We start from the raw sequence: 18,460 nt of genomic DNA, 5'->3' as shown, positions 1-18,460 counted from the left end.
GGGCCTCATATGGCCCAAATGTAGCATTTTCCATAAACACTAAGCTACTAATTATTGACATTAGACACAGTGATGCTGTGGCTTCACTAAGACAGTGAATAAGGCTACTCTTTGTTTTTTTACAACTATGGTTAAAATGTCTTAGAATCATATTTATACACCAAATCCTAAAGGCATTAATTAAGACACAACTGCTCAAAGACTAGCATTGTAAATCACGTCCATATCCAGTGAGTAAAGTCAGAGAATTACAGGGACTTGTACAGAATTTATGTCTATTTTTCTCTGCTTCTGAAACTCCTTTTTATTTTGAAAGGGAAAATTAGGGAGAGAGAGAAAAGCTTGAGGGAAAAAAAATTCTTGTAAAACAGGACTACCACTAATTATGTTTTCAGGACATCAAATACAGCTTCAAAAAAATTTTTGGAATGGTTGATAGCTGCGAGGAAAAAAAAAAATATCTGCCGTATAGCTGAAGGAGCTGTACTCTCTTTAAAAGCCCTTATGTAAATGTTTTTCATGTAAGCATCACTGAGCACAGAAGCATGGGAAGGCACAGAAGTGAAGTCACCGTGGCCCTGGGTGCGTTCTTAGGAAGCAGGAAGGCAGCTACTGAGGACCCCGATATCTGAAGCCGGGATAGATGCTATCCGGGACATTATTGGGTCATTTCACAAAATTGGAATCTACATGGTAACTTACATAAAAGTAATAGATCAATGTTAAATTTGCTGATATTGATAATTACAATTTTCTAATAACATCCTTATTCTAGCAGCCCAGGTAAATGGCAGAATAATATCTGGCACCCCAGAAGCTGGGTACACTTTGGAGTATGTTTGCTTGAAAGGAGACAGCAAGACTTTCAGAGCAAATAAACAAAAATACAGTTCTTAACAGTCTAATGGGTGTCATATACCTTAGGATATCGTTTACTGTTCTAAAAAGTAAACCATGAAATCATTAAATAGAATGAACAAAAGCCTTCATTTTTACTTTTATGAATTTTACTATTTAGTATTTCTCAATGTGAGAAATAGCTGTGAGGGGTAGATTACTTCCACATCAGATTATAGCTTGTTATGATTTAAAGAGCTCACTTTATTTTCTTTCGAAAAATGAGCTTTTAGTTTAATGCTGAATTGTCTAGGTTTTAAAACTTTAAACCTCTGACGATACTAAGATCTTCTGTACGGCCTTCCTGTTCTTTAATTTCTTCATCCCTTAGAAGCAGTGTCAATGCACAGTTGACGGGACACTTGGGTGACTCAGTCCATCAGGCGTCCGACTCTTGATTTGGGCTCAGGTCGCGATCTCATGGTTCCCAGGATCAAGCCCCACGTCAGGCTCTGTGCTGACAGCACAGACCCTGTTTCGGATTCTCTCTCTCCCCCTCTCTCTTGAGTGCATGCACGTGCACTCAAAATAAACATTTAAAAATAAAAGCACAGTTGACTAGCACTGCCCTCTCACACCTTATTCATTAGACATTTATTTCCCTTTGTTATCAGTTTCTTTCCAAACAATTTAATCACAATTTCAAAACCCCTGATTTTAAATTTCAAATACTAATTACTTCCTCTGTTAACTCAGTCTTTCAAATGTATTTTCCATTCCTTTCTCCAGCCTGTGAGGGACTGTCCGGGGCGGGGTGGAGGCGATTCCATGGTTTTCATCTCTGTCATCTTGAGAGAGCCACAAGCTGCATGCATGTGTACCAGGTGAAAGATGGGGACTGTGCACCCCAGCCAACCTGGACAGAATCCATGAGACAGGGGAAAGAAGCCGTACCTGCCACTGCAGCATCAGTCACTGCAGCAGCTCCGGCCTGTCCCCCGGGAGCCACGTAGGGTCTCCTGTGGCCCCCTGTTCCTCCCCAGCGAGCTTCCTCTGCTTATTCATAGTTCTCTTCCTGATAACTTGATCTCGCAGAGGGCTTTGGCTTGCCCACGACCCTTCCACTTTTGCTTCATTTCAGGTTTTTTCTCAAGCTGCATTTGATGATGTCCTAAAAATATAATTAGTAGTGGCTTTTACAAGCAGTCAGGTTTCTATTCCTTCTGTGTTTTTCTTTTAAAGTTTACGTGGGGCTGGATAGGGCAGGGTGTGAGAATGAGTGTCTGATGAACGTAGGTCAGCTGTTGCAACGAGCCACATCCTAGCCGCAGCCCTGCTTAGGGAGAAGTGCCCAGGGTGGGTCACGCACTCTAGGGAAGCCCCTTCTGCGGGGCGCTGTTTGCTTCAGAAGAGGTAATGAACATGGCGTTGACTTGGACGGCACGGTACAAACTAGCTTGCCCCTGCCTACTCAGACTTAAATGCTTACTGACTCGATTTCCCTACGTGAGCTTTGTCCTGGTTCCATCTAGAAGGGCCCAGGTGATAACAGAAGAGGATCTGAAAACCAAGTAGGAGCTCTCTGGGGGAACTTGATGATGTTTTGTTTGGTCTCCTTCACGTATTGCCAGTGACTTGGACGTTGGCCTCAGCCCCTTGAGCTCTCCCCGGTTTGTTGACCCGGATAGATACCTCTCCTTGGAGTGGTTTTAACGTTATTGATAAAAACGTCTATTGAGCGTGGCCTCTGGGTCAGGCACGGAGCTTGGCCTTGGGAACATTAAATGGTAAAAGAGATGCAACCCCTACCTGTAGACTGGAATGGGAGAATAGGCACAAACGGCTGTGCGGTTACAAGGGACAGGTGCTGCGGCCTCCCGGAGCGGCATCGTCCAGGCGGATATCTGCAGGGCGCTACACTTAGTCCCTCAGAGGGGAAGAGGAGTGTTTGAGGCGAGGGGGTCGCAGCATGAATCATGCTTTGTGGTCATGTGGTCGGGAACACTGCCTTGTCCCTGGGTACGGTGAGTGTGGCCGTGCCCGGGCCTTTGTCCACAGCTGTCGCTCCATAAGACCCTGAGCTCCTGGAGAGCAGGGATCTCCAGTGGGACGTGGTTCATGGTAGGTACCGGGTAAACCTGTATTTAGTAAATAAGAGGTGTTGAACCTCCCTCTGGAAGCTGCTCTCTGTCAGATATGATGGATATTAAAATACGATGTATTGCTGATAAAAAGGCCTGAAGTAACTTGATTTTTCAGAAGCTTCTCCCTCAGCGAGGCTGGCTGGTAGCTGCCCTCAGAGGAGGCACTTTGCCAGGTCAGCATGTCCTCACCCTGCCTCCTCTGTTGTTATCCACACAGTTTTCTCTACCCTGCCGGCATGGCCTGTACAGAGCCTGGCCAGTGGGGCCGGAAGTGGTGTTCGAGGAGTGTTTTCTGTGGGCTCCTGCAGAGATGAAGGGTCCTTGCAACTTGATGTGAAGCAGAGCATCAGCTCTCTAGAATCCTTGGGAAGGTCTTCTGCATGGGCCAGGTTTCCAGGTCCCTGAAGATTTACCTTCAGATAGTCAAATATTTTAAGTCCTTCCCAATTTAATTTTTCATTTTAAAATATATTAGGCCTTTCCCTGTATTTTTAGAAGAAAATTCTCTCTTTTCTTTGTAACGGATTTTAAAGGGTATGATGTTGTCAGTGCTTCCTGAGGGGGCGTATGACTTCATGTTTATAACTGATGACTCCAGGCACCGGAACTCTTCCTGTTTGCCACTTTGTAATTAGGAGATTAGTCGAAACTTGTAACTGCTGTCAGTACACTTGGCCTCATAACCCCCCTGCCTGTTTCTGATCTGTTTGTGCTGATAAACCTTGAGACTGCAAACCGCATAACCACGTTGTATTTACTTGTTCATGTATTCATTTCAACATTTGTACCTTCACTAAATACCGGTTCAGCCCAGCATGGTGCTAAGTACTGGGGTTGCAAAGGTGATGAACACTGGCCCCTGTGTTCCCGGAGCCTTCTGGAGGAAGAGTGTGCGGGATGTGGTGGGGAATAGGGCTAATGGAAATACATAAGAGGAGCCTCTCCACCAGCCTGAGCTACCACATGGTCGAGACTGTTCAGAGTAAAAGGGCCTGGGTGGGCCGTGGGTAATGACCCTGAATTTCTTAATCCACAACGTGTGTAAATATCACCACATCTACCTTGTTGCTTCTGTTTTGGCTGCAGAAGCCATTGCCTATGTCTGTGTCATGTTCTAGATTGTGATCACCTATTAGGAGCTGAGCTTCTGGTGGGTGAGCTCTTACCTGATGTTAAGGACCTTCTTTCCCCTAGCTTCTATCATCATTAGTGATGCTGTTTAATTACTTACGATGCTGAGCCCCAGACAACGCCCCGCTCCGGCCCCTGCTGTAAAGGCGTATCTTTCTTCCATTGTAGTAAATAAATCCTAGGCCAATATCTTGACACACATGAATGTCTTTTTCCCTCCAGACTTCCCACTTAACGTTTCAGAGTCCGTCATTGAGCCTTTCCTGGATCAGTTATGCTTGTTGTATTGTCATGATTTTTCAAGTTCTAACATTTCTTCTGCATTTACTAGATGTGTTCTGTAAAGATCTTTATACCCTCCCTCCCTCCTTTCTCCGTCATTATAGACTGGAGTTTTATTTATTCAGTGTGTTCTAGCACATGAGAGCCATTACACTTTTGACATGTAAAACTGTCCCAGCTGTGGCTATCTGGAAGCACCTTCAAACTGGCCCCTGTTCCCGTTGACCTTAGTCCTGAGCACATCCTTGCTTTGCGACACAAGAAGGTGTCCCAGGCTCACGCCATACCTTTCCTGCCCCACCCACGGAGTCTGCTATCTCTCAAGAAGCTCTTACTGCAGAATAAAACTTAGACACCAGGACGTAGGCACCTGGAACACACGCTGCTATGGAGATGTCATTGCTCCCAGGCGCTTTCAGTGGCTAAACTAGGAAACAAAAGAGAAAAAAACCTACACTTGCTCTGAATTTTTTTCTAAAGTATTCATGTTATAAATTCTTTTTTGTTGTTTGTTAGAAACTCAACTATGGTGATGCTTTGAGGTTATCTCAGAACCTTTCCTCTTAAAAAAAAAAAATCTTAAAATCTCTTAGTTAAATCAGTTTTTCTTCTCTCACCAGAGGCACAAAGGACAGCTTAATCTCCTATTAACTTGAGGGGGAGGAAAGTACTCAGAAAGATTAAATAAGTTGCCAAAGATGGCACTGTCCTTTTAACGTTGGTGCTTTTTCTAAGTGTATGTAGGCTACTTTTGTGATTGGAAAGAGTCCTTGGGGATAGCTTTTATACTTCTTAGTAACTCCTTTATACATTTGCAGTGTATCTAAAAAGCATTTCTAATGTTGCCCGTATTTATAATCTATTCTGGTTACTTTCAGGTGCGGCTAAATCAAGTCCGGCATCTAAGCCGGGATCTACACCTTCTCGTCCCTCATCAGCCAAAAGGGCTTCATCCAGCAGCTCAGCATCCAAATCTGATAAAGATTTAGAAACGCAGGTCATACAGCTTAATGAACAGGTAACCAACCCCTCAGCCCTGGCCCTGTCTCTGAGAGGGGAGGGACCAAACACCTGTAGGCCTGAGATAAGGGAGGGCAGGTGAGGGAATCTGGTTCCAAATGATTAAGAATAAAAGGAATCGTTCAGGCAGATGAAACCAGCGGTCTGCCAGGAATATAAGACGTTAGTCAAAAATCCCAAAGCTGTACATTAAGACAGAAGGTAAATGCAGGTTTGTAGGCAGCATCCCCCTCCCCCACACCTCAGTGCCTGTCCGGAGCTCCAGGCCAGACTCTGGACTGTCTGCCCACTTCTGGCCGGTCGAGATAGCATTCATGACTTTAGTCTCTCTTCCTCCTTCCTTTCCTGCACAAGCTATTTGTTAAGCTTGTTCTGTGTGACAGACTCGGTGCTTGGTGCTAATATAATGGTAGTGAGATAGCTAACCCTTCCCCCCCTGGAGCTTACAGCAGTTGTACGGGGTAGGTGATCGTGCAAACGAAAGCGAGAACCTAATGCTTGCCACGACAGCACATGTTTGATGCCACAGAAGCACTGACCCCAATACTGGGGGATCAGAAGGCCACGGTTGTGGTTGAAGGCGAAGAACTTTCCTTTTCGTCTAACATTCTTCATGGTTATGGTAGATCTAGCTCTGCTGCCTTTGAAAATTTCCATATAAAAGTTTAGGTATGCTTTCTACCTAACGATAGCTAATTTTGCCTGAGATTATATGTAGCTTAAAGGTAATAAAACGATTGGTAGCATGAGGCCCACTGAAGAAGCCACCCGCCCTGACCCTGAGCTGCAGAGTCTTTTATCCTGGCTACTCCCACTACCCGGAGAGGAGCTTCTATTCAAGGTTCTTAGGCTGTTCCCAGCCAAGTGGCTGGGCCATTCCCAATGATTAATCGGATTCCTGATGAGCCAGCAAGAGTCTGGAAACCATTTTTGAGATAATTGTATATTTGCAATCAAGAATCTAGTTTAAAAGCAGGCAGCTGCTTAGCTAGGGTATTTCTTTACAGTTCTGATCACTTTAATGAAAATAGTGAAACCTTAAGTTATCCAATGGGCAGGACTTTGATTTAGAAACTCTGGAATGTTCTAATTACCTGCTCATTCTCAGTTTGAGCCCATATGGTATTCCCAGTAATGAGTTTTTCTCACATAAAAGGCAGGTACGACAGCCATAATGAGCCTTGGGCCACATGCCTAAGGCTCAGAGCAAATCAGGGTAGACCTAAAGAGATTCAGGTGTGGGTCTATAATGCTTTAGATTTATAACCCTTTTCTTATAGAAACCCAAGTTCTTTTGATATCTTGATTATCTCATGTTTTGTCATGATTTCTCTCCTCCCTGTTGTTTCCCCTCTACCACACCCTGGTCTCCAAACTTCCAACCCAAAGTATAACCACACAGAAACCTCAAGACCCTTCCTGCCCCTCTGCCATTCAGCCTTAGTCCACCAGACCCACTGCCTCTCCTTGGGGCTGGCTCTACACTCATTAGCTGTCCGTTTACACAAAGAGCCTCCCATCCCCAAGGAACCCAGACCTCATCCTACCATCCAGAATGTCACTCTCGAGAGGGAAGGGACTTCCCAATGGTCCTGTAATTCCTTTATTACTTCCAAAGGGCTTCACTCCCCCACCTATCCCCTGATGCATTTACATCAGGGAGGAGTGAGTGTGCCCATCTCTTCCCCTCCCCAGTCCCTCAGAGCGAAGGTTATACACACCCCAGATTGTGAGCATTCATTCAACTGTTTACTGAACACTTACCCAGACCCATTTGCATGGTTATCTATTATTGCCCCCTCCATTTTCTGCCCTTGTAACCTGCAGGGTGGCTCCCTAAAGCTGATGGGTAGCCGCAGAGGCATTGCTGTGTTGGGACTCGGGACTCTAGGACGAGGACATGCCTAGGCTGGAGAGTGAATTACATGTCATAATAGAGAAAGTGACGAGTGCCATAAACTTGAAGAATTCTCCTTTTCTTGGCCTCCTGCCTCTATTCAGGCATTCTCCCATGACATGCTATAAAAGTACCACTGTGCTAGACAATTCCAATGATAGAAATGAATCAAAAGGGGAGAAAAAGACATAACTGAAATAATTAGGGGCCATTTATGGCAAGTGGGTTAGCAAACAGGAAGTAGGGTGGAGCCACCACTGCGCTCAGGGACCCCTGGGGGCTGGAGAGTGGGCGTCAGTTGGCTTGGACGGATGCTGGGGCTTGGGCGGCCTCCCTAGGAGGACGTGCAGTGTGCAGACACTGAGGGAGGGGAGAACTGGGAGAAGAGAACGTCCCCCCTCTTGTCTCTTCCTCTTGACTTACTCAAGGGTCCATCCCCAGCATCCCCTCCACCACTTAGGCTTCTGGTTTGATACTTGAGGGTGCGGGTGGCATCACTCTGCATGAGTGCGACCGTGAACATGGCCTCTCCTTTGCCAGTTGGCTATCCTCATATACTTGGGCCTCTATCACTTTTTACCAGGGATGTCTATAGCTGTGTATCTATTGCCTGGCGATCTGGAATACCACCCAACGCCAACCTGGACTGGATATTTCTACAAAAGCCTCACCTCTTTGCACATTGTACAGACCAAAGCACCCTCGAGAGGCAGACACACCTAGTTTCCATGGGTTGAAGTACTCCAGAGACCCTTCTTGCCTCCTTCAGGGAGCGCTGACAGACTCAAGACTCCTCAACTGCCAGAGATCTGTCCACTGGCACCAATGCAGGCTTCAGAGGGATTCTGTGGCCAAGCCTGGGGAGGAGGGTGGTTTGTTGTAAAGCAAGGAAGGATTTCTAGAAAAAGGGAAGTTTTCTTTTTCCTGGACTTGAGGCTACTGGTTGCCTTCCTTTCTTAGAAATATCCCAACCATAGCATCATCAAAAATAAAAGTGAAAGCTAGGGAAAGCTGCTTTTTGAGCAGCGGGTGAGGGAGGCAGTGAGGTGAACTCTGAGGGGCCATATCCCCGAGGCCTATGCCGGGTGTGCAGGAAGGGGACCAACACTGCAGATGTTTGGTAAGCGTTTGATAAATAGCATGTCCAAAGGCCCAGGATTACTAGAGAAGACAATTTCCCATTCCAAATGTCATTTTTGGAAATTCCGTTAGGGTGATTTTTTAATACACTGAATGAGAGATTTCACCTGATGGAGACCATGAAAGATTCAATTTACCTCCTGACAAATATTGTCTGTGTAAATATAAATGCACAAGGGGCTTAAAAAAAGGGATTCTCGGGAAGCAGGAACAGGGTCATGGTTTAGGCCTGTGAGTAGCTACTGTGCTCGTAGGAGTGGGGCACTGTCAGCTTTCCTTCAGCCCGGGTGACACTGCCTCACTGCTGGCTCCTTCCCTGGCGCCATCTCCATAATCACTGTGAGAGGCCACCCAGCCCTGGGAGGTCCTGGAACCAGCATCCCAGGGAAAAAGGGAACAAGGGCTAATATTCTGAGGGAATGGGGCTTCCTTCTTGTAGTCTTCCCCCTGTTTCCTACGATGTCCCCAAAGCTAGAACCAGAGGAATTGAAACAGATCCACTGAGCCACGCTTTCAGTCTTGCCCAGTTTCCCTCATGTAGCTAAGACGCAGTTTCTCAGTAGAAAGACTTTGCCTAGTGTGGCTCAGGAACATTTACGAAGGGCTCCACAACAAAATATGGTTACCTGAAGAAAGTAGGGTCCTCAGAATACATCTCAAGTAACCACAGTGCTAGCCCTCTCCTCTGCTTCCCCTCTTTGCAGAGGCTGGACAGAGTAGAAGGATGTGCCCTAGTCTGTGTTAAGAGAGGAGGAAGGCTCATTCAGGGTCTGGACGCAACCACCTTGAGCAGAACAATCCCTCGGACAGTGGTTATGAACACTCAGTTGGCAGAGGGAAGGACTAGTGTGTTGTTGAAGTTGGACGTTGTGGCCCAGGCTCAAGCTCCATTGCCTCGTAGTCATTTTGGCACATCTGTCTCTGCATGTTTCACATGTTATAGGCAGGTGTAGTTGGTCACATTTTTTATACCGGATTTTGGGGGAATTTTCTTTCCACCCTCACTCCCTTGCAGGTACATTCATTAAAACTTGCCCTTGAAGGTGTGGAAAAGGAAAGGGATTTCTACTTTGGCAAGTTGAGAGAGATTGAGCTACTCTGTCAAGAGCACGGGCAGGAAAACGACGACCTCGTGCAGCGACTAATGGAAGTCCTCTATGCTTCGGAAGAACACGTAAGTGTGAGGCGAGCCCTTGACTCTTGGCTTCTAAAGCGATGCTCTTGGTCAAGGTGCAGCAGTCTGTGTGTCTTCGGGTGCTGCCCTGGGATCCCTGAGGATTAGGACTCCTCCGGTGCGTGTGCTGTTCCCTCAGGAATAAGTGTCCTCATCATCGTGATCCATTGACCCCTGCTTGTGGGATGTGTGTTCGTGAATTGACCTGGGAAGAGATGAGTGGATGGGGGTGGGAGGGGGAGAGTAGGAGGGATGATGGAGAAAACTAGGTTTATGCAGCCAGATCTTAAGTGGTTTGCAGCTCTGAGCAGATGAGCAATAAAAGTAGATGTAAGGATTCTTCATGACAGATCAGAGTATGGTTTGAGGAGGAATCAGTCTAAGTGTTTTTCGCATCCCCGCAAGCCCGACGGTTTTTATTTCAGAGCCGGTTGTCTCGGTTACTCATTGCCAGCACAGACCGGTGCTGTACAACAGCCCTCAGTTGAAAAACGCTTTTAGAATTCACTGCGGGGAAGACCTGGCTGTCGGGCTTGCTACTCAGGAGCATGAGGAAGGCGGGGACCCGGGAGGTGGATCCATCCTGGTGATGGAAAGCAGGTGTGAGGAGCAGCAGAGGACCAAAACTCTCAAGAATCAAGGAGGGGAAGGCAAGGCAAGGCGGGAGAAGTCGTCTGCCAGTGCAGGGAGTGAGGGGCCCCGGCACCAAGACCAGCGTGGGAGCCTGAAGGAGCGTCACCTTCTACAGAGCCGCCCTGTGGAAGACGCAGATGAGTAGGCGGGGGCCTCAAGCTCTTCCTGAGGCTGTGTTGAAGCTGGTGGAAGAGTCTGACTCTGTTGGCCCAGGAGGCCTGGGGCCGCACCCAGAGCCCGGTGGTCGAGTTGCGTGTGTTAGCACTTGGACAGAATGGAACAAGTCACCGGCAAGGGCACTTTATGACTTATTCCAGCCCAGTACCAGACAAATGTTTACTCCATGTAAGATTTGGAATTCGAGGGGTGAAATCCAAGGTTTGAGGCCTCTCCACTTTTTTCATTCCTCAGGGGGGGGGGGGGGGGGGGGCTTGGTTTTTTTAAGCTTTTTTCTCAGTTATCTTTGGCTCAGACTATAGATCTTGAAGTCCTGGGACGCTGCCTTGCCAGGTCCCAGAGGCAGCGATGGCTCCACAAAATATGGTTCTCCGTATTTTCAGATCTGATGGCAGAAACCTCCGGTTGATGTCTAGTGTGCCCGCACCCCCCTGAGTGCTTGGTAGTCTATCAGGTACTATGTGAATTACAGTTATTCTCTTCACAAGCTTGTGGGAGGCTAAATCCAATGCAGTCTCCCCAGCACTGTGTAGCTGAAGGACCAGGCCCACTGAGGGAGGACGGCAGCGTGCAGGGCCAGATCTATCCCGCCCTGTGCTGTCGGCAGGAGGAAAACTCTTGCGATGGTCACCTCAAGCCGGATCTTGTCCCCAGTCTCCCCAGACGGAGTCCTTGTACAGGGGCGCTCTCCAACTCCAAATTCAGAGTTGACACGGGCCACTGAATGCTGGTGGCAGCAGCCGATAGGCAGGGCTGCCCCAGGGGAGATTCCTGCCTTCTTAGTGTGCTCCTGCCTGAGTGCCTATTCCTCAGGAAAACACAGATGAGCCCTACGTGGACATTTCAGGTGCAGGTGTTTGCTGGAGAGGCCTCTTTAAGTCTTGATTTGATGGCGGCTGGCCTTTGATTCTCCGAGTCAGACGATCCTAGAATAGAATGTTTGGAAGATACAGAAATGCAGATAGCAGGGCGTGTGCAGCAGTAAACAGGCGCAGTTCAGTTCACAGTTGTAGAAACTTAATGGAAGGTTCCAGAGCAGATCACCTGACATCTCTCCAGTGCCTCTCTTTATCATTTTCAGGATCTTTTCCCTCACGGGCCACAGGTATCTCGGCTTATTCATTGGTTAACTGCCGCCTTGTCCATCTGTCAGCTGAGGTGTACCTGCTGATACAAACGGGCAACTTATTTCCTGAGGCACTGTCACAGAAGCCACTGTTAAGTGACCTAACGATTCCTCCCCCCTCAACCAAGAGCTCTTAGGAAGAGCTTGTGTTTCTGTCACTGGAGGAAGCACGGGGTGTGCGTAAAGGGGACAGAGCCACTGCCTCAGTGAGGCAGGCAGACGGGGCACCACTGACTGGAGTATCTTGGAGTAGGATACATGTGATCACAGACACAGAAACTTGGGTGGTGATCACGGACAAGGAGCCTGGAGAGACAGCAAAGACTTACTTGACAGAGAAGAGGACGTTTGTGTGGGCTTCAAAGAACGACTAGGACCCTCAGCAGTCCTGGAGCTAAGGCAGGGAGAGGATTTTTCAGGCAGAGAAAACAGCATGGACAGAGGCCAGAGGAAAGAATGGCTGGATGAGGCTGGGGTGCGTGGGGGCAGCTGAGCCTGTACATCTAGGAAGGAGGGGGCCTTCCTTAAGAATAAGGAACTCTAAGGATACAGCTAAACATTCAGAAAGATGTGATGGATTGATATGCAAATATTAGAATTAAGCAGGTGGCACTCCAGGGCATTGGTCATATATCTGGCATAAGTTTTGTCTGGCCTCCTGCTTACATGTGTGTTTGTTTTCTTGTATGGGGTGTAAGAAGACAGTTTTTTTTTTCTGTGAGCCAGCCTACACGGTATCGTGTGAGGTGGGAGCACTCAGCTGTGCTATGCAGTGTAACTGCCTCAGAATTAAAGATTCGTCTGCAGACTTTCAGACCACCTTAGCTTGTACCCCTAGCATTAGCAATCCATTGGTAAGCTGGGAGGTTTGCTCTTTATCCCAGTAAGAGGGGCCTGGGGTCTGCAGTTCCTGCAGATGGAGGGCATCACAATGGGGCCCTGTGACTGAGGGAACTGCCCTCGACAAGCTGGAGACCACAAAGCCCCCTGGCTGGGCAAGTATAAACGGGAGGCCAGGGGTGAGGTCTGATCTTAGAGGTTCCTGGTCCTACAGCTTGGTACAGGTTCACAGTATTTGAATCCAAGCTTTGATGTTCCGTCCTGGGTTAACTCCCAGTTGTGATGTGAGCAAATAAGATTTTCTGTAAAATGTCATACGGATCCTCCTTTTTGAGATCTTCCATGCAGCCTAACACGCACAAAACAGGTAAGAAAAGTACTCTTGAGACCTGCTGAAGTCCTAGCAGTGTGAAATGAAGGCACCACACTAGCATTGAACGGTTAGGATGATGGATGAATTAACATCCCTGACCCATAGAGGGGATGGGAACTAAGCCAGAGAGGCAGCTGTGCAGCCAGCCAGTGAGCCCGCACACACGCGCATACACTCGGGGCTGCAGCTTGTAACCTGATGGAAGCATGAACAAGGATGGAAAGCTTAGAGGAGTGATTGGTTCTGGGGTGAAGAGGGGTCAGCCAGGAATACTGGCAGAACAGACACTTGCAAGTTCCCAGGTCACCAGTCTGGGTAAAGTCCCACGACCACTAGATTTCTTTTTTGCCCCCAGACAAGAGCGAGAGCACTTACTGGGAAAAGCCAGTGACAGTCCCCGCAAGAACTACTCCCCTACTCCCACAAGAATGGCACTCGCCGTTGAGGCACGAACTTTCGGAGCAGAGAGGAGCAGGGCAGCTGCCATGAGGGCCCGGGAGCAAGTGGGGGGTGGGTAGGGCCAAAGGATGGCATTGTGCAGGCAGAGTAGGGTGTTGGACCTTCACGCTTCAGAGGCGGGCGAGCTGTGGGTGCTGCTGATAGGGTGTGGGCCTGGGCACGGAGAGAGCTGACCGTTTGTAAGTAACAGGCCTCTGGACACCGAGCCAGAAAGGGACAGAGCTAGATTTGAACCAGGGTCCTCAGTGTGATGGCCCTTTGTACTGCTGTCCCAGAAAAGGTGACTTGTTAAAACTTTTTCACTTCTAGAATGTATTTCAGAGAGTTCTCTCACCAAGAAGTAATAATTGCAGCTCACACAAGTATGTGTTATGAACCAAACACTGTTCTATACCTACCTTGACTTCTCTGTTGAACTCAAGGACTCCACTGACTCCTCGATCAGTGAAACTTATGGAAAACTGTTCAACGGGTACTCCTGTTACAATCCCCCATTTTACAGATGGGAAAACTGAGGCACTGGGCAGTTAAGTTACATGCCCAGAGTCACCCAGCTGGTAAAGAGCAGAGCCAGGATATGAACTCCAGAGCCCGTGTTTAGAACCTTGACATTTTACTGCCTCTCAGAAAATATGCAGCATGGCACCTTGGCTGAGAGTCTCAAATCCTCTGTTGTTTTGTCCTCGGGGATTTCTTCCCTTCAACACAACCTGCACTGAGTTCTGAAATGAGGTAGGACACAGATGGATGAGGCCCTCTTGGTGCCTTGAGTAACCTCAGGACCCAGTGGCAGAAGCCACAGTGTGGAGACAAGATGACAAGCCCAAGTTTTATAGCCAAGCTGGAAACAAAGCACTCCAAGACCAGGGCAAGAAAGACCTGTGGCTCAGGGGAGAAGACTGACTACGGTCGGTTGGATTGGCTTGTCCTAAGCGCAGGGAATAGACCTGAAGGCAGGGGTCTCTGGCTAAGAAAGGAGTGCATGTGCCTGCTGTGAGGGGCCACATGCGTGGCTCTAGGTCCCTGCGTGCCTTCTTGAAGGAGCCATCGGCGGTACTCATTAGCCACACTCCCTCTGCTCGGGTAATAAGAGCAGCCTATTCTCTGTGAGGTCACAATATCAACGAGCTGACTAGGGTTGATGCTCCCTGGAGTTGGCGTTCGTGGGGTCAGGCAAATCAATGACTAGGTCTTTTGGAGCCAAGCAGGACACCTCACCCCTCCAGGTCCTGGTCAGTGAAGGATGCACCAAGGCCTCACTTTCCCAGAGCAGAGTCCTTGAGCTACAGCTGCTGAGCCCCCCTGGTGGAGAAGCCCCCCAAACCCGTGTGTCTTCCTTGCCTTACCACCGCAACCAGCCGGGTCCATGCATCAGAGTAGTAACAGATCACAGCACAGGGTCTGCTTCAGGTGGACATACTACTGGGGCAGGACAGGGAAGGAATCAGAAGCTCCACGTCCCCGGCCCGTGGGGTCGGGTGAGACCCGGGGCCCAGTGCTGTCTCACAGTGGGTTCCCTCGTGGTTGTCAGGATGCTTGTGAGGCAGTGCATTCGGTTCTCTTTCACAAGGGCAGGAGAGTAGGAAACGTCTTCTATGAAGAGGTCTTTCCGAGACAGGAGGACTGTTTGGTGCGCAGACCCCGACGAGTGTTTTCGCGAATGACCCGTCCATTGAGCAGTCTGGGTGCGCGCATTGGCTCCTGGGAGTGGGGAAGCGCCTGGGGGGCCGGTGTGCCTACACCCATGCCCCCCCCCCCCAGCCTGAAGATGCCGTCCTGGGCAGGGGTTGTGGGGCTGTGGCCTCTGCAGGGCCGCCCACACGTCCATCATTCCAGCCGAAACCTCTCCCCCTGTGCTGTAGGAGGGTCACCCGGAAGAGCCGGAGGCAGAGGAACAAGTCCACGAACAGCAGCCCCAGCAGCAGGAAGAGTACTGAAGGGTCCTGGCAGCTCTCAACTTCGACTTTGCGTGGGAACTTTTCTTCTGGAGAAACGTGTGGCCTCAAGCTCAACAGAAACCAGTTGTTCCCAGTCTGCCGTTAACACCAACGCACTGTTGCATACGCCAGCCACGGCGCTCGGTTCCCGTTTCCTTTGCCAAGACCCATTAGCAGCCGGCCGTGTGGCGGCCTACCTGAGAGATCGTGGGGTCACACATCTTCTACTTCACTTGGCTGCTTGAGATTGATTCTGCTCTTTTTCATTTCTTTCCAGAACAACTCTCCCCACCCCACCACCACCCACACCCCCTTTTTATCCTGGTGTGAAACAATGGTAATTTGATATATGGTATTTATATTGGCATTTCTCAACCCAGTGTCACTAGATGTCACACATTTGTGGTGCTTTGATGTTTGCAAGTCTAACCTCTGAACATAAATTTGGTCAAATAATAAATTGGAACAAAGGGAAAGAGATACTTGATATGAAAGCCATAAGGACAGTGACTTGTTTTATAGGGAAAACCAGTTTCTCCCTCTACTCCCAACACTTAAGGGAAAAAAAAGAATCAAAACTAGGACTTCAGGGCCCAGTGTTTCTCCCTGAGCATGTTAGACAAACTCACAGTTAGTTTTGAAAGACATTCACTCAAGGACAACACCATCTCAACTTAGCTCTCCAACTGCTTGCCCCGCCCGGCGGGCGGGCCCCGCCCCCAGGTTCTCATGCTATTTTCTTTCTCAGGGTCCTCTTTGGTGGGCAGCCCCTCTCCCTGTAAGCTGTCAGTCAGCTACAGTCCAGAGGGGGTCTGCGTAGGTCCCGGTCCTCCTGCCTCTCTCTGAGTCTCCGCCCAAAGCCTGTCCTCCACGCTAGGGGACTCCTCCTGTAGAATGCCCTGAGGGTGTGTGGCCCGAGCGCGTGAGCGTCAGCGTTCCGCAGGGAGCTGCACACTCGCTGGAAGTGAAGACCACCTTACTAGGAGCATCATTCCAAGGGAGACGCCATCTTCCCAAGTCTGGTGTTGACACTGGAATGACAGCACAGGAAACTCTAGGACTCCCAATACCTTCTGGAATAAGGAATCTCCCCTCGTTCATACTGTGGCCCTCCTCGTCATTGACCTTTGATAACCTTGGCAATTCATAAAGAGAGGAAACATTAATGAATTAAAAGCATTCCTTATTTTTTTAACAAATATTTGCACATTTTCTTAGTATCTTTCCAAATCTGCCTCTTTTATTCCTTTGACAGATGGTATCCCTTCCTGGATCATTCATTTCACTTGGTTTCTAACTTCAGATTTACTTCACTTGTTATTTGACTTAGCAGGTGCAAGCCAAACAAGTGTGCCCACCCCACTTGCCTCTTAACTGAAGCTTAAAATAAATTTCTGAATTATGTATCCTAAAGCTTTGACATTTCTTTATTAATTGATGAACTAATTCTCAATTCCACCATTGAAGCTTTCCACCAAAAGAAGTCTTCTCAAAATCTTTTGCAGCAACGTGGTATCCGAGTTACATGTGAAAGAGTGTATTTTTGAGGTTATTACAACACACTGTGCAGAATTGGACAGAGGTTCTGTGGTATTTGGTTTCCCTTTCTTCTCTCTCCTGCTTGCTCTGCACAACAGCGGCAGCTCATTTCTCTCAGGCTGGAAAGCCTGGCTCTCGGCAGTGACATCCCTCCCACACCTGGTTACAGGTAGTGGTTGTGCTATACGCGGCATCATGCTTAATGGTGTGGTCTCCTCCTGGCCTTTTGTCCTGAGTTTCCTTGTCAAAAAATAGCTTTTGTAAAGAGGCACAGTAAGTAATTCCATGCCGATGATACTCTAGTGTTTCCTGGGCAGTTCCTGGCCGACTCTGGACATCTCAGTAATACCCAGTGTCACGGGGAGTGAGACCCAGACTCCTGTCATGTGGGTGATTGTGTGATCATGTGCAACTGGCCTCAGCCTCACAAGTGACCACTGCTCTGTCCCCAACAGCCCCAGCCTTCTCAGCTGGAAAAACATACTGGCCCGATACCTTCCCCTTCCCCAGGGGTCATACTTCATTCTCCATGAGAGAGCCTTGGAGCCAACTATTCATTGATTTAGAAAAGAGCTACAAGTTCCTCTTTCTGTCTCCATCTGAAACCTCTTCCATTGTGCCGTATCGCACGTGACATCACGGATACTTCGGGAAATCTTTAACAGCTAGCTCTGTCTTCTTCGGCTGCACCCCTGTTTCTGTGCAGACCGCGTCTCCTTTACCAGGGCTGCTCCTTCCTCCCTGAGGACTGCACCCCATCATTCTCCCATCCCAGCATCCAGGGCATGCCGTACTCCACGGCCCCCTATGGCGCATCCTCACGCTGGGCTGAGAAGTACCCCTTCGTGTGCTCCCCCTCCCTCTCAGAAGCCAGACTTCGTTCTTAGTCACACACCTGTGGCTGGTTATAGCACTTCTGCTGCTCATGTCAGATAGGAAGTGATTGAAGCAGGGGGCAGAGAGAGCGAGCCCCTCTTCTTTCTAAGCAGAAAAGCAGAAAAAGAAAAGACAAACACCTTGTTGACCAGAGAGAAGTAAACTCCAGAAGGGAACCAAGAACTCCTCCCTTCCCTGGTGAGTATTTCCATTATTCCGTTAAGGTTTAATATGCATTCAGATTACTTTTACTAAATAGTACACCATAAAGCTTTTGTTATATATTAAATGTAAACTGAAAGGAATGTAAACATATGTATTGTTAATTATAAATATAGATAAGTAATGACATAATAGATGAAAAAGTCTTATTCAGATGTATCTCATTCATTTTACATTACCCGCCTATTGTCGCATGGTAGAATAGTTTTTTTTGTCTCTGAATATGTGAATAACTTGACTTGCGTTTATCTTTTTACATATTTAATAAAAAAAAAGTATATGTTAAAAGGACTGGATTTACAGATTCTTAAATTTTTATGCTAGAGTTTGCTTCTCAGTGAGCATGTGTGTATGAATAGGCTGTTTTCAAGGATTCACACAACCACCCACATCTTAGGATGATTTACAGGGGGTGGGGCAGGGGCGTGTCTTTGCTTTTATTGCTGGCAAAGGTTTTAACAGGAATTAAAGGTTAGTACCTGATATCAGGTGTAGCAGCTGTGATCCCTTTTTAAGAACTTCATCCAAAATAAGGATAAGCCGTTCCCTTAGGCAGTACTCCACCTGCAGGCCAACGGAAGCCTGGCCCCTGCAGGCCCAGCCTGCCCCATCTGGGCAAGACTGGGCTGGGCAAATAGGGAACCATGACAGAA

General features: G+C 48.2%; 1 protein-coding gene across 4 annotated transcripts in view; it reads left to right on the top strand.

The window, feature by feature from the left end:
* MAPRE2 (microtubule associated protein RP/EB family member 2) overlaps window positions 1–18,098 on the top strand; it is a 161,408-nt gene extending 143,310 nt beyond the window's left edge. For all 4 annotated transcript variants that reach the window (XM_040479082.1, XM_040479083.1, XM_040479081.1 and 1 more), the window contains 3 exons: window positions 5,273–5,412; window positions 9,467–9,625; window positions 15,096–18,098. In XM_040479082.1, the coding sequence (XP_040335016.1) occupies window positions 5,273–5,412; window positions 9,467–9,625; window positions 15,096–15,170 (374 nt within the window). In that variant the 3' untranslated portion in view covers window positions 15,171–18,098. The remainder of the gene's footprint in view (window positions 1–5,272; window positions 5,413–9,466; window positions 9,626–15,095) is intronic.
* The last annotated feature ends 362 nt before the right edge of the window (window positions 18,099–18,460 follow it).

Source organism: Herpailurus yagouaroundi, unplaced genomic scaffold, assembly GCF_014898765.1.
Source record: "Herpailurus yagouaroundi ecotype Mexico unplaced genomic scaffold, PumYag 142, whole genome shotgun sequence".
Taxonomy (NCBI): Eukaryota; Metazoa; Chordata; class Mammalia; order Carnivora; family Felidae; genus Herpailurus; species Herpailurus yagouaroundi.
Note: the sequence above shows the minus strand (reverse complement) of the source record. Positions and strands in the feature narration are given on the sequence as shown.